The sequence below is a fragment of the Carassius carassius genome, chromosome 21 (assembly GCF_963082965.1).
Source record: "Carassius carassius chromosome 21, fCarCar2.1, whole genome shotgun sequence".
NCBI lineage: Eukaryota > Metazoa > Chordata > Actinopteri > Cypriniformes > Cyprinidae > Carassius > Carassius carassius.
The window spans coordinates 7,507,634-7,522,311 of NC_081775.1; the positions used below are offsets into that span (position 1 = coordinate 7,507,634).

General features: G+C 35.8%; 1 protein-coding gene across 1 annotated transcript in view; it reads right to left on the reverse strand.

Moving 5' to 3' along the window:
- LOC132097448 (phosphatidylethanolamine-binding protein 4-like) overlaps positions 1-11,286 on the reverse strand; it is a 126,814-nt gene extending 115,528 nt beyond the window's left edge. The window contains exons 1-3 of the mRNA XM_059503164.1: positions 11,142-11,286; positions 10,823-10,931; positions 9,774-9,900 (exon numbers count right to left, since the gene is read on the reverse strand). Of these exons, the coding sequence (XP_059359147.1) occupies positions 9,774-9,900; positions 10,823-10,920 (225 nt within the window). The 5' untranslated portion in view covers positions 10,921-10,931; positions 11,142-11,286. The remainder of the gene's footprint in view (positions 1-9,773; positions 9,901-10,822; positions 10,932-11,141) is intronic.
- Positions 11,287-14,678: the final 3,392 nt, after the last annotated feature.

Below are 14,678 nucleotides of genomic sequence, written 5' to 3' on the forward strand. Positions count from 1 at the left end.
AGTAAACATTTCCTAAACACTTTTAACAAGGGCCACACTCTGATCTGATTACTGATGAGAATAATCACTGATTCCAATAACAAAGCAATTGTGCAGTGCACGAGCGCCATGTGTTTGAGTTCCAGTTCAGTCTGCATCATGCCCCATTTCTTCATTTCTCTCCATTCTAGTTGCATTGAGTAAAATGATTTGAGTAAAGTTCGATAGAAAGTTGCAAGTGACTTTGATATGAATGAGGTCTCACAGAAAAGAAGATTACACACGGCTCATTAAATACACACTGTCCCTTCTTTCTCACAGTTCCCAAAGAACCAAGAATCTGTCAAGCCTCTCGTGTTTATCTGTGGAAACAATATATTTGCCAAGAGAAAAGGGGGACGGCGGGAAGACAGTGAAAGTTTGAAAAAAAGTCCCCGGGGCTCTTTTAGGACCAGGTGAATCAGTGGGCCGGGACAGACAGACAGGGAGGGGGTGGTGAATCTTCAAAAACACATGCATTTAATTCCTGTAAAATTAATGCAAATCCTAAACTTTGGAGTTCTGAGGGAAAAGTAGTTTTTGAAGAGCTCATAAGTTCTAACTCGCTCGCCGATGATCATTAAGCAAGGTAACGTGTTGAAGCCCCAGCCCAGCGGTTAGCACGCATCGTCCAGCGCGCTAATGCGGGTGCGAATTCGGCTCACGTCATTCCCCGATCCATCTTCCTCGCACCATTTCCTGTCCTCTCTAAGCAAAAGTGACAAGAAGGCCCTGAATCCGAAAAGCCAACATGACTTCAACCTTTTGTTGAAAAGGCACAGCATGCAGGGCATCAAATGCACTGTAACGGCATGTCACAGTCTTTGCACCTAAGCGAACGAGACACCCACTCAAAACAGACACCCGGCAACATCAGCCTGCAACAATATCAGCTCAAAATTCACATTAAAGATGGCATTACATATTTGTGGCAGGCTTGCCTTTACACGCATAACTCCTCAAATGGGATTGGGCAGATCCCTCTAAACAGCTTGTAGCCGAGTGACATTTTGTCCCGGTTCTGCCAGATATGATCCACCATCTAGTTTACGCAAGTGTTAGGCTAATTACTTCAGCTGCTTGAGCCTGGCCTCCGATGCTCCGTGCAGCATCAATTCTCCGGCAAACGCTCGGCGGTTTCCAGGCTTCGTATAAATAGAAATTTAATTTCTGTATGTTTATCCTGGCATCCTCTGCGGCAAAGGCATATTCCCGAGCCTGATGGATTATTGCATCTTTGAACTTTAAAATATCTGTCAATGTAGGGAAAAGGCACAAAGTAGAATCTCGACTTTAATGAGATTTGTAAGTGACAAACGAGAGATTAATGGTGTAAGTCGATGTAATTCCATCTTTTCCGAATGCGGCTCCCATACCTTCTCGTCTCACTTCTCTCTGTTTGCCTTTTCTCTCTGCTGAGGTCTAGGTTTGATGTAAAGCGGATTTTTAAATGAAGGTGAAGAGGCATGCCATTATGAAGGATCTTAATAAAGATGCATTGTTTAAATGAGAAGAGTGCACTAGTCAGTTGCAAGAAAAATCTGAAAAACAAATAACTACATAAATACAGTCAAATAGAAATACAGCTGAGGTGTGACTTAATGCAGTTACATACTAAGTCAAAAATAATGCACTCACTCACCTTTGCAAAAATTACATTTTTAACGTTTTTGAAAAAAGTATTTTATGTTTATCAAGGCTTCATTTATTTGATCAAACATACAGTTTCTATTATTATTTTAAATATTATTATAATACTGTTATATATTTTTTAAATGTAATTTATTCCTGTGTCAGTCTGAATTTTCAGCATAATTACTCAAGTCTTCAGTGCCTTTCTAATATGCTGATTTGGTCATCAGGCAACTTTATTATTATTATCATCATTAGTTTTTTTTTTTTTTTTTTTTTTAGTAATGCAAGCAACACAACCTGACGAGTAAATCAGTGAAAAATATTGATCATGTGTTTAGCGTGTTTATATTTGAGACTACTTGTAAAAAGTTTTTATTTCGATGCAATCTAATTAATTTATTTATTTTACATTGTTATAATCAGCATAATTTTATACTGATTGTATGAACAACTTTATGCATGATTTAAATAATAATAATAATAATAATAAAATGTTGTTTGGTACACTTCGGTTTTGATTTAATAACTACAGCACTCAACGAACTCAATGATGATGATGCTGCTGATGCTCATGTTCCCCAAAGAGCATCGTGTGTTTCAAATGGAAACAATAACATCTGACCAAGTCACATAATCAACACAACACAACATTAATAATGTGATTAGTAACCTAGATATAATATGGAATATTTGTGGAATGTTTAAAATGTATTTTACATCATACCCTTTTCTAAAATCATAATCCTACAACTACAGGTTTAAAGTGTTTACAGAATTGAAAGAAATCGAAAAATCTAGAAAAAATGAAGAAAGGTAAAACAAGACATGTTAAACAGAATTTAAGTACAAGACGTGAAGATGGAGTTGTATAATGTCTACGAGGTCAAAGTTCACAAGCTCCTGTGGCCTCATCGGCTTCCTGAAGCTCACTGTAGAATCTGTACATTCATGACGTATCAGTCTGAGAGCCATACAGAGCCCTTATACAACATGTAAATCATCTGATTGTGTGGAAACGAGGATTATGTGGCTTATTGCCTCTCTCAGCGTTCAACTGAATATTCATATCAATCCTTCGCCTCTAGTAAAGAGTAGCAGCAGATGTTGGCAGTGTCAGATCCCCGGTGTGATTCATAGGCATTGTGTAAGAGCGCCTGATGATGACTGTATAAATGAGGTCCAGTGTCAAAGCAATATGCTTGTTATCATGACAAACAGATCCACAGAGGAGAAAGAGAGAAACCTGGTGTTTATCCTGAATGAGAGCCTATAATCCTACACGGCCGAGACACCCACCTGGTTATGGCAGATTTACTATTAAACAGACAGTGGTGACCTTCATTCATTCATGCAGTGGATCTCATCTAGTAAAAGGGTTTGGCAAAACTGGGAATATGAGAACTGGCTCCATTCCAGTGCACAGAAAATCAGTTTCACAGAATTGGCCACACCCAGAAATGCAAGAAATCTGAGGCAGAAATCCCTAATTTAAAGGGCTCACCTCAGAACTCAGTCACACCTTCTGCAGATCATTTGTTTTACACTAGTATCCACCCTGTCCTGCCAAAATCACATGATGATTGTAAAACAATATGTTACCAAAAATGTCAAAGCTGGTCTCCTCCATGTAATGAAAATGCTGATCACTGGCCGTCACATTTATTATGAATTTTTCTTAGTTTCTCTTAAAAAGTTAAATTAATTCATTCATATTTTTAATGTATAATAAAAAAAAAAATAGTAGTCATAATAGTAGTCAAATAGTAATCATATTTTCTCTTTATTTAAAATAGAATGTTTTTTTATTTTTATAAAAAGCCCAATTTTTCTTTAGTTCATTAAAAACAACTTTTTAAAAGAAAAGAAAAAAATTGTTAACATAATACAGTAAAAGTATATATTAATCTAATATAACAAAATAATATTATCTTATATATTATATTGGGCCATTTAAGACCACATTTCAATTTTGTTTCAGCTAGTTTCAATCTTGTATGCCTGCTTCATGCATTATGGGAAATGAAATAAAAGGCTCATTCATTGTCCATAAAATTAAATTTAAATGTATTAAATATAATAATGTGTACATTACATCACATTTTGTGCACTAAAAAAAACACTCCAAGTATGATAACTAGAGCTGTAGGCCAGTGATAAACATATGTTCAATATATATATATATATATACACACACACACACACACACACACTACACACAGTATAGACATATAAAGCCTTCTAAAAAATTATTTGTTCATCTGTGAACAAAGATTTAATTATATTTGAGTGCTTTTCACGGGTAATGTTTAAAAAATGTTCAAATCATTGCATCTATTTTTAAATGTGCAATTAATAACCCCCCCCCCCCCCCCCCCAATTCAGGTAACAACTCTAGTAACAACCTGTTAAAATGTGATTCATGCTGAAATTGCAATGTATTACTAAAAACTACACTTAAAGCAGTTAATATGAATTTCTAGAATTTTTTTCCAGCCCTTCTTCTCAAAGACAGACGAATTAAAGCGGCTCGCCCACTGCGAGTATAAAAAGCAAACTCCAAACCCCCTCTCTTCCTCCATCTTTCAAGAGGCCCAACAGCGAAAGACCTTTCAGGAATCCTGCATGGGTGGACGAGTGGGTTTTCCCAGGGAAAGACACTCAGGGTCTTCCGGAAAGGAACCCCACCTTCGGATGTCGGATAGCACACTGCTATGGCGCGCAGGTGCCAAGGCTAGCGCGGGTGAGTGGGCAGCGCTGCGCTGAGACGACTAGCAGCCGTGGGCACTGCCAGGCTTAGCGATGAAGATGCCGCCCCTGTCGTCATTACAGGCAGCTAAAAGAAAAGAACAGAGAGCTTCGCCGAAATAAGCCAAAAAAAGCAGGAAGTAGGGAGGGATGGTTCACATTGAAATCCTCTCTCAACGCCCCCATGCACGGTTTTAAGCACAGCGTACAAAATCACTCTCTCAGAGAGAGCGGGAGAAAAAGAGATATTAGAGGCGCAGTAAGCTAGCTCAGGAGATCACATCCAGGCGCTTTCTAATCACTGTAATGGTTTAGAAACCTCATGCTCATCTCTCTTAAGCACCGAATAAAACAGTAGAAGTCCCCATATGAACCACAGGCGCTGCTTTCCTATGCCAAAGAGACTTTCGACAGCTGCAGGGGGTGACAGCCTAAAAAGTTAACGTGATTTTAAGGAATAAGTCACGTCCTAGAATACCACCCGATAAGAGCTCGGGGAAATGGGGATGGGGTTGAGAAGTTCTGAAAATTACGCAAAAATACTTCTCGATCAGCAAATAGCACGTGCCAGATCGCACCTTCATCCAGAATACAAGATTATGCAGACGTTTAAATAAATATCTGTAAGAACATGCAGCATGTTGGAGATTGCAGGCTGCTTGATGCCAAACGCAGCCTCACAGGTGTTTTAAAGGAAGAACGCGTGCTAAATCAATGACCTTATCAGTTATATTAGTCAGGAATAGCATCGAGGATTATTTCCAACTCAAATAGATATATATAGCAGATAACACACTCTTAAAAAGTAAAGACTTGTGGAATGAAAAAAGGATTCTTCTAATGACAAACAGGGTTTACTGAAAGGTTCTTTTGGGAACCCCACATGGTTCTTCTAAACGGATTTGCTTCAAAACCTCACTTTTGGAACTTTTCGAATTTGGAAACAATTTGAGAGTATGAACACTGAAGAAGTTGCAGCGGCAAGCAACAGGACATTATTTTAATTCCTTGGATTCTATTTATGTGGCTTTGTGCTTGAAATATCATTGGTCCAAAATCCTACAACAATCTGGACACACTGTACTTCTATCCCTCAAAGCCTCGTTTTCATAGATAAGAAATCATTTTGATGATGTACATGAATCGAGGATATTTGTGGGTCTGGAAAATGGCACAAGCGTTACAACACAAGTGTTGGTACACAGAATGCTGCCAATAGTCTGTTCTCCAAACTGAGAACATGTGGTATCATTACAAGAGAAACCAAAGAATATTCCATACATAATAAATCCCATTTATAAAAGACCATTTATGAAATCCAGTTGAACTTTCTTTTTTGTATGTGTGAGAGTAAATGCAATTTAAAAGCACACTGGCATTTAAGTTCTTTCATCAAGACATTTTTGTACAAGAACTAATGCCTGTTAAACTGTTCCTAATAAGGTCAATTTAACAAGAATATAAAGTTCACCTAAAAATGCAATATTCTGTTATCATTGCTCACCCTCATGTTGTTCATCTTTGAAACACAAATAAAGGTTTAATGAAACTTCAGAGATTTCCTGTCCCTCCACTGACAGTCCAATCCACCCAAATTTCAATGCTTCAAAAAGTTCATAAAGATATTGTAATCCAACTCTTCTGAAGAGATATGATCGATTTTCTTGTACAATCTCACTCTCTAAAGCATCATGTTCTGGTCATTCAATGGAGGGACAAAAATGGCTCAGGTTTCATTAAAAATATCTTAATTTGTGTCTAAAGACTAACAGAAGTGATGTGAGAATTTGCATCTCTTTACCAAAGCCAGCATCTTATTTATTGATTTATGACTGCAGATTTAATATGACAAAAAACAGGTATGCTAGATCATTATAAAACGTGTTGCCAATTTTAAGAAAAACAAGATGTGCTAAGTTCATCAACCATTAATGTAACCGAACTGTTTTTGACACGGCATCCAAAAGTGCCAGACAAAGATGCAATTATCCTTGAAATGGCTTGAGATTAAAATAAATTACGAGTGCTTGATAACGACAGAGCTAGACATAAATTTCTTAGTGTGCAACGGCATAGTCAAGAGGTTTGCACCGCATTTGAGATTTCATAGGCAGTTATCCCTACCGTATGCAAATGACAAAACATTCACTCAAACACATTACTCTGATGAAAGCGTTATGACTTTTGGAGACATTTGGACGGCGGTAGCACTAAAGAATTATGGCTGCTCGAGTGAAAATCAAGTTCAAGTCAAGCTGAGGGTTGAGTCATTACTTTGAAGGCTGACGGAGGGAAATCTGTTGTTTGCGTGACCCTTTGCTTTTGTTTTGGGTAATGAAAGCCCATCGAGAGGCAGACGTGCTGGACCGCTGCCCATTCCACTCTGTTTCAATTACCCAGCATGCCTTCAGCAGGGTAATGAGGTGGGTGTCACCGCAGGGGTAAAGCGACAACCAGTGACCGCTGCGTCGCCACTTGGCCTCTCATTTCCGTGGTGATGAAGTGTCGATTGGCAGGGTCAAGGGGGCGGGGGAGAGACAGCGACCCGCAGAACGAGCACTGACACGTACGCTCCCAAAAAGCCTGCTCATATTCTCAGCGCAGACCTCCAGCTACCATATGTTTTTATCAGAAGCAGAGCCACAAAAGGGGGAATTACGTTTGAAAGGCCGGTAAATAAAGTTGGTATTGATTTGATCTCACGTGTAATCCGTTTTGCTGTCTGACACCAAGTCCAGCAATAAAAGAGAATCATTTAGGACAGCATAATAGATAATACGACCATACATCAGTTGGGGTTTGGGAGACGTGAGGGCGATAGATCATCTTCCAGCCAGACTGCTTAGCTAAGGAATTTATAAACTAGCTCCTAAAATTGAAGTGGCTTTCCAATTTACAGATACGGCATGGTACTTTGCTGCGTTTCTCCGCCACAGTTGATTCCATTTCAAGTTTACCAGAATGATTGGCACAGCATCGCTGCTCTACACTCAAATACACCAATCTAGCGAGATGGACAACGTTTGCCAGATATACAGTAGCAGCTGTCCAACGGCTCTTCAGTCATATTGATGGCCCCTTTGTCTCTTACCTTATCTAAAAGCATTGCCTTGAAAAGACAACTTAGAGTACTTTTAAAGAGGAATCCAAAAACATTTGTAGTTAAAGTCTTAAATGTAAATGTCTAAAGATAAATATCCATACACTTATCATCATCATCATCGTTATACATTTTCTTCTTCTCATTACTATTCCATTAGTTTAATTGAATATGACTGATTTCAATACATTGATTTTGAAAGAAAAGCTATTTTAAAGTTGTGGAGAAGGATATTAGGACAAGCCAAAAGCTCACTGTAATCATGCTGATATATATATATATTTTATATATTTTTATATAAGTGCTGTGGTATATTAGTGTTGTCTTAATAATCGCAATTAATTGCATCCAAAAAGAGTTGTTTACTTAATATGTGTGTGCTGTGTTCATTTGTTATGTATATATACTGTAAGTAAACCACATGCAGATGTATTTACATCTATATATTTATATTTATATAATTGATATTATCTATAAATATATTTTAAATATAAACATATTTTTCTTAAATATATACATGCATGTGTGTGTATTTATGTATACACAAACGCGATAAATATAAAAAGTACACACACATACAGACCAAAAGTTTGGAAACATTACTATTTTTAATGTTTTTGAAAGAAGTTTCTTCTGCTCATCAAGCCTGCATTTATTTGATCAAAAATACAGAAAAAATGTAATATTGTGATATATTATTACAATTTAAAATAATTGTTTTTACATTTATTATACTTTAAATTATCATTTATTTCTGTGATGCAAATCTGAATTTTTAGGATCATTATCACATGATCCTTTAGAAATCATTCTAATATGATGATTCATTATCAAAGTTGGAAACAGTTCCGCTGCTTAATATTTTTTCAGAACATGTGATACTTTTTTAGGATACTTTGATGAATAAAAAGTAAAAAAAAAAAAAGAAGCTATGTTTTTAAAATATAAATATTTTGTAATAACAATATACACTACTGGTCAGTAATTTGGGGTCAGTCATTTTTTTTTCTTTCTTTTTTTTTTTTTTTAAATAAAATCAATACTTTTATTCAGCAAGGATGTGTTAAATTGATAAAAAGTGATAGTAAAGAAAATATATTATTAGAATATATATTATTAGAATTTTTATTTTTATTTTGAATAAATGCAGTTCTTTGTAACCTTTTATTCATCAAATATATTAGACCGCAGAACTGTTTCCAACACTCATAATAAATCAGAATATTAGAATGATTTCTAAATGATCATGTGATAGACTGGATGTTACATGTGACACTGAAGGCTGGAGTAATGATGCTGAAAATTCAGCTTTGCATCACAGAAATAAATGATAATTTTTTAAAGTATATTCAAATAGAAAACTATTATTTTAAGTTGTAATAATATTTCACAATTTTACTGTTTTTTTCTGTATTTTTGATCAAATAAATGCAGGCTTGATGAACAGAAGAAATTTTTCAAAAACATTAAAAATAGTAATGTTTCCAAACTTTTGGTCTGTACTATATATTATGCAAACAAACACTTATTTTGGATGCGATTAATCGTTTGACAGCACTAATATATATATATATATATATATATATATATATATATATATATATATATATATATATACACACTCCCTGGAAGCACTGATATACAGACTTTAATTAAAAAATTAATCTCTGGATCACCTTCAATACCTTAAAACACGGCTGAAGTCAAACTTTAAGGCATCAAACCGGATCACATAAGGTCAGTAAAGATATCCATGACATTTCTATGTCATACTCAAAAACAGGTTTGTGTCTATAACATAAATTCATTTCAGCAAACATATGCCTTAGTTATGGAGTACTTGCGCCATCTTCTGGAGGCATAATAGAAGAACAACCGACCAAAATAACACAATACAAAATATAACTTCACATAAAGATAAAACATAAATTAAATAAACAATTAAATCGGAAACCAACCATCTAATTAGCATTAAAGACCTTTCTATTTTGACCGAAACATGATGCATTTACAGCTAAAGTGTGTCATTGCCATTGAGCCAGCATTTCTGTATGAGGATATTTCAACCTAAACATGGCTTCCTTACTGTTAAACCGTAGCAAGAGAAAGTATTTTAACATCTAAAAATAGCACATACTTCACCAAGTTTATATTATGACACATTCTAGCCTGGCAGAGGACCATTATTAATCACAGGTTAAAGGCTGAAGCACTGAACACTAGTTGACAGAGTGAGTAAGAGGTCAGCATGATGCTATGGAGTCGTTTCTCTTACCTCATCAGCACTTGGCAGCTGTACTTGAGGTGGACCCCACTCCTGACTGATCTTCTCTCTGATCCTCTGAGGGACGGTCATGCATTTATCAACGACCAGATCCGGGTAAATCACCTTTAATTTCCCCCTAAGCAGCACAAATGCAGGTACAAATAAGTGAACCTGCCTAGTACACCATCATTATTCAGTGAACAGTTTTGAATTTCCTATGACAGGTTGTGAAAAACTAATATAAGCTGTGAATAGCCCATGTCTGCACTGAAAGTTGAACTAGTGAGTAAGTTGTTAGATTTGTAAGGCTTGCTCTGTGGGTTTTGAGTGGGACCGGCTGCTTCAGCATCCATGACTCAGTGCTCCGAGGGAGTCCTACACATCCCACACCGGCCTACAAGCCAGACTTCTGAAATCAGCTCATTTAAGGAAATATGGTTTGGATATTAACCCTAGTCCAAAACTCCTAAAGGAACGCTAAAAGACTGTTTGTATTGGATTCCTGCTGGAATTTTAATTATTATACCTTTATTTAACCAGGAGGTCCCATTGAGATTCAGAATCTCTTTTACAAGAGAGACCTGGCCAAGGTAGCAGCCAAAGCACACAAAATGCATACATAAACACCAAATTACATTTTCACGTACAAAGAAGAAGTACAAAATGTTAAAAATAAAAATATAAAAACACAATGAGACTCTCAAGAAAAACAAGAACATGTCTCCATCACAACACTCTTTACAGTAGTTTAATGAACTGATCTCAGCAGGATAAAATACCTACTTAAGAGATTAGAAGGAATTTACTTCCATTTCATTCATTTGTTATTTTTTAAAGTATTTTAAGGAAACATTCAGGGTGTTTTTGAACATATTGACTAAAGGAAAGTCTAAGTAGCTAAGAAGATCAATATATTAAACCAATAAACATTCTGATCTGGCCCAGATAATTATTTTTTCTATCAATGCTGTCTAGTAACAAGTACAAATACTATCCTACAGACTTGAATATTGGTCAAAAGTCTCCCAGGAGAGAATGACAACATTATGAAGTCTTACTTGCAGAACTCAGCATCTTCTGAAGACAGGAGCTCATCACAGGTGCATGTGCTCATGTAGAGGACGCACAAAACAAACGACGTGTAAAATAAACGCATTTCCACCGAGCCTTTAACAGAGACAGAGAAATACGGGTGAGAGTAAATAGCTATTTTTGCACTCTCTGTCACATTATGCGTGTGTAAACCGTGCTTTAAGTGCAATTTTAAGGCATTTATGTTTGAAGGAATCTAGACTTGGTTATATCATCCTCTGTTTGTTTGACAATCCAAAGTTTTTGATAACTTTCATTGTTTCTATATCATTTAGGCTACTGTACCTGAAATTCTTGACAAATCCTCGATACTAGTAGCTGACTTTGAGCTAAACCTCCAAACAGTCTTTAGCTGTCGACTAAAATAGTAAGCTAATACTATTACGTTACAAAGTTAAATCGGGAAACACATTAGAACCCGCCCCATCTTCATTTCTATTGGTTTGCACTTCTATTAGCAGAGACTTTAGTGGTCTATAGATGCGTCAGTCAAGTTTGGTTTGTTGTTGGTGTGGCGGTGCGTCAAGTGTTTTTTATTTATTTATATATTGAATGTCCTAGTGACACGTGGCAACATGTAGTTGTTCATGCTTTAATTAAGATATAGGCTACTAAAAACGAAAGTGAAAACGTTCCCGAATCGGTCCGACGACTCTGAGCCGATAATTTTCATATAGTGAAGGGTGATCAGTTGTGCATTATACACAGTGACATTGAGAATGGATTTAGACTTCAATTAATTTATTTCACTTGAGCCTTGTCTAATCTAATCTGATCTAAACTGATGTAACAAGCAAGGTTTAGTCTTTATGTAGGTAGGCTGAAATTAAAATGAATTAAGAATTAATCTTACTCTATGCTTAAAACTAAACTAAACAGATGGGGATGAAAAAAAAAAACACTAGCCTACTTGATGCACCGCTGCACCAACAACGAATTAAAATTGATTGACGCATCTACAGTCCACTAAAGTGTTTGCTAATAGCAGTGCAAACTAATGAAAGTGAAGAGGGGGCAAGTTTTATACAAAAAATAAATAAATAAATACATAATAATAATAAAAATAATAAAAACACAAATGCAAACTGCTAGTTTGTGTTTATTAAACACTATTTACACATTTCAAGAACACATGCTACAGGTTTCCTGAAAATACAAACTCCCCCTAGGCTCCTTCCCAATACCAGCACATGGAAATGATGCCATGTAGAAAAATGGTCAACATCAGGCTTCTAGATACGGAGAAAACATTCAAGTTTTGCTTTCAGTCATTTGATTTCAAGGCTTGCATGGCTTCTTCGCTGCACTGGCCCTACGTTATTGTAATTGTGCAGCAAAAACAACATGTTGTGTTGTTCTTGGTTTAGCTCTGCTTGGTTTGTGCTTCTTTGCAGTGATGGCCAAGACCAAGAGCTTATTAAAATGGGCTCCTATAGGACTTAAAAGCAATTATTTTTAATGATTGAATTATATTATTTTCTTACATATTGTATATTCTTCTGCTTTAACCCCTGATTAAGTATCTTATCTGAGAGTGAAATAAAATAGTAGACATGCTTCAGTGGCTGAAACTGCTTGGAAGTGCATGATTACTTTGGAGGGCACTGTATGCTGTATATTGTGTAGCAAGTGCACAACAATTTTTTTTTACCATTCATATAGCAAATTTTAGCCTATTTGCACACAGCATTTGAAAGGTTAACCATTTTTCTTTTCGGTAAATATATTTTTATCATACTATTCTATATTGTCTATCTGTTTCATAGTCGTCAGATTCCCACATTTATTCAAGGAGATTGGATTCAGCAATCTATATCATCTATATCATCAGCTACTGTATGAAAGGCAATGTATTATAACACATTCACATAACACAGAGACAATACAGAGAAAATAGAGTGGTTACAACGGGCTAGACTAGATGAATAACCATCAAACAATATGACACAGATTTTACACAATATGCACCTATTTGCTGTATAACACATATAGGATTCATTACATTTCAAATACAAACAGTGAATACCATCAACGTTTCTGCTCGTGTACTTTACATTAAGGCTTAGGGACTCTTCTCTGCGGAAACAGATCGGGAACACAAGGCTCTGAGTAACTTGCTTCGATCTGATGTACAGCCACAGGATTAGTTTGACTTATTTTGCTCACAGAGAGTTTCTACAATCTTTACTAGGTGAATCTTGGCTTATTAAAATTTATCTCATAAGAGATCAAAATCACAAATTAGATCTCTGAATAAGACTGAATGCTCAAAGGAATAGTTCACCCAAAAATGAACTTGTTGAATATTTACTCATCCGTTTGTTTCTTCATCAGATATGGAGAAATGTAGCATTGCATCACTTGTTCGCCAGTGGATCCTCTGCAGTGAATGGGTGCCAAGAGTCCAAACAGCAGATAAAAAACATCACAATAATTCACTTGCAATCCACACCACTCCAGTCCTTTAGTTTACATCTTATGAAGGAAAAAACTGCACGATTGTGAGAAAAAAAGCCATCATCAAGATGTTTCAAGTCTAAACCACTGTTTCCAGCTAAAATATGAGTGATCTGCCCATAATATACATTTCTCCAGTGGAAAAGTAATCTCATCTGAATCAGGAGTGAAATATGCACAGATCAAGCACTGTTTACAAGCCAAAACAGTCCAAAACAAACATGTGGGTGGATTCGAATATGAGAGGATAACAGGAGAGGGACTTTTTTCAATAATACCTTGTTTCATAAAAAAATTCACACAGTTCATAATGCCTTAATGATGGATTTGTTTCTTACAAACACATAGCTTTTGACTTCACAAAACATTAACTGATGGACTGGAGTGGTGTGGATTACAGTGATGCTTTTATCAGCTGCTTGGACTCTCATTCTGACGGCACCCATTCACTGCAGAAGACCAATTGGTGAGCCACTGATATAATTGTAAATTTCGCCAAATCTGTTCTGATGCAGAAACAAACTCTTCTAAATCTTGGATGGCTTGAGAGGGAGTCAAATTATCAGCAAATTTTAGCACATATTTTTATCACGTTAACAACTCTCTCATTTGTTTAATTTCTCATATAGAAAGCTAGGAGAAACATCTGAGACAAAGTTGATACAGTAAATGCAACAAAAATTTGCACTCTGAAAGAGCAACATCTGAGTAATAAATTCTGGGAAGATCAAAATGTGTACAATCAAACTGTAGCACATGATCCCTGTCATATTTCAATACATTCATATTCATCACTTCTATTTTGCTTTATATAATAGTGTTTACATAACTGTAAATGTTCTATAATGGTAACTAAAAAGTCAACACAAGTAGAACATTTTCATATGTATCATATGATAACAGGCTGATGCAATTGTCTGTGAAATGTACACCAATCAAACATTTCTTGTATTTTATAGAAACCGAGCATTCCTTAAAATCATTCATTTCCAAATTGCCTTTTAATTTCTTGTAACACTTTACTCTTTAGGATAAAACCTCATCACACTTCATCTTTAAGTCAATGACATGAGTAAGAATGTTCCTGAGGGCTATTACAAATGCTTAGTAAGATACGAACAAATCTTCACTCGTCCCACTGAAAGATTAACAGTCCATCGTGTATTTTCTAACAGAAGGAACTCAATCTGTATTGTTCTAGATCTATATTCAAAGCTCAGCATATATTTATGGGTTTCTAAATGAAACAATATTCCTCAACATTCCCTTGCTGCCAGCGTTCCTTGCACATGCAGGTCAGCTCTTAATCTGATTTATCAAAACAAAAAACAAAACAAAAAAAAACAAAAACATTCTCTTATATTA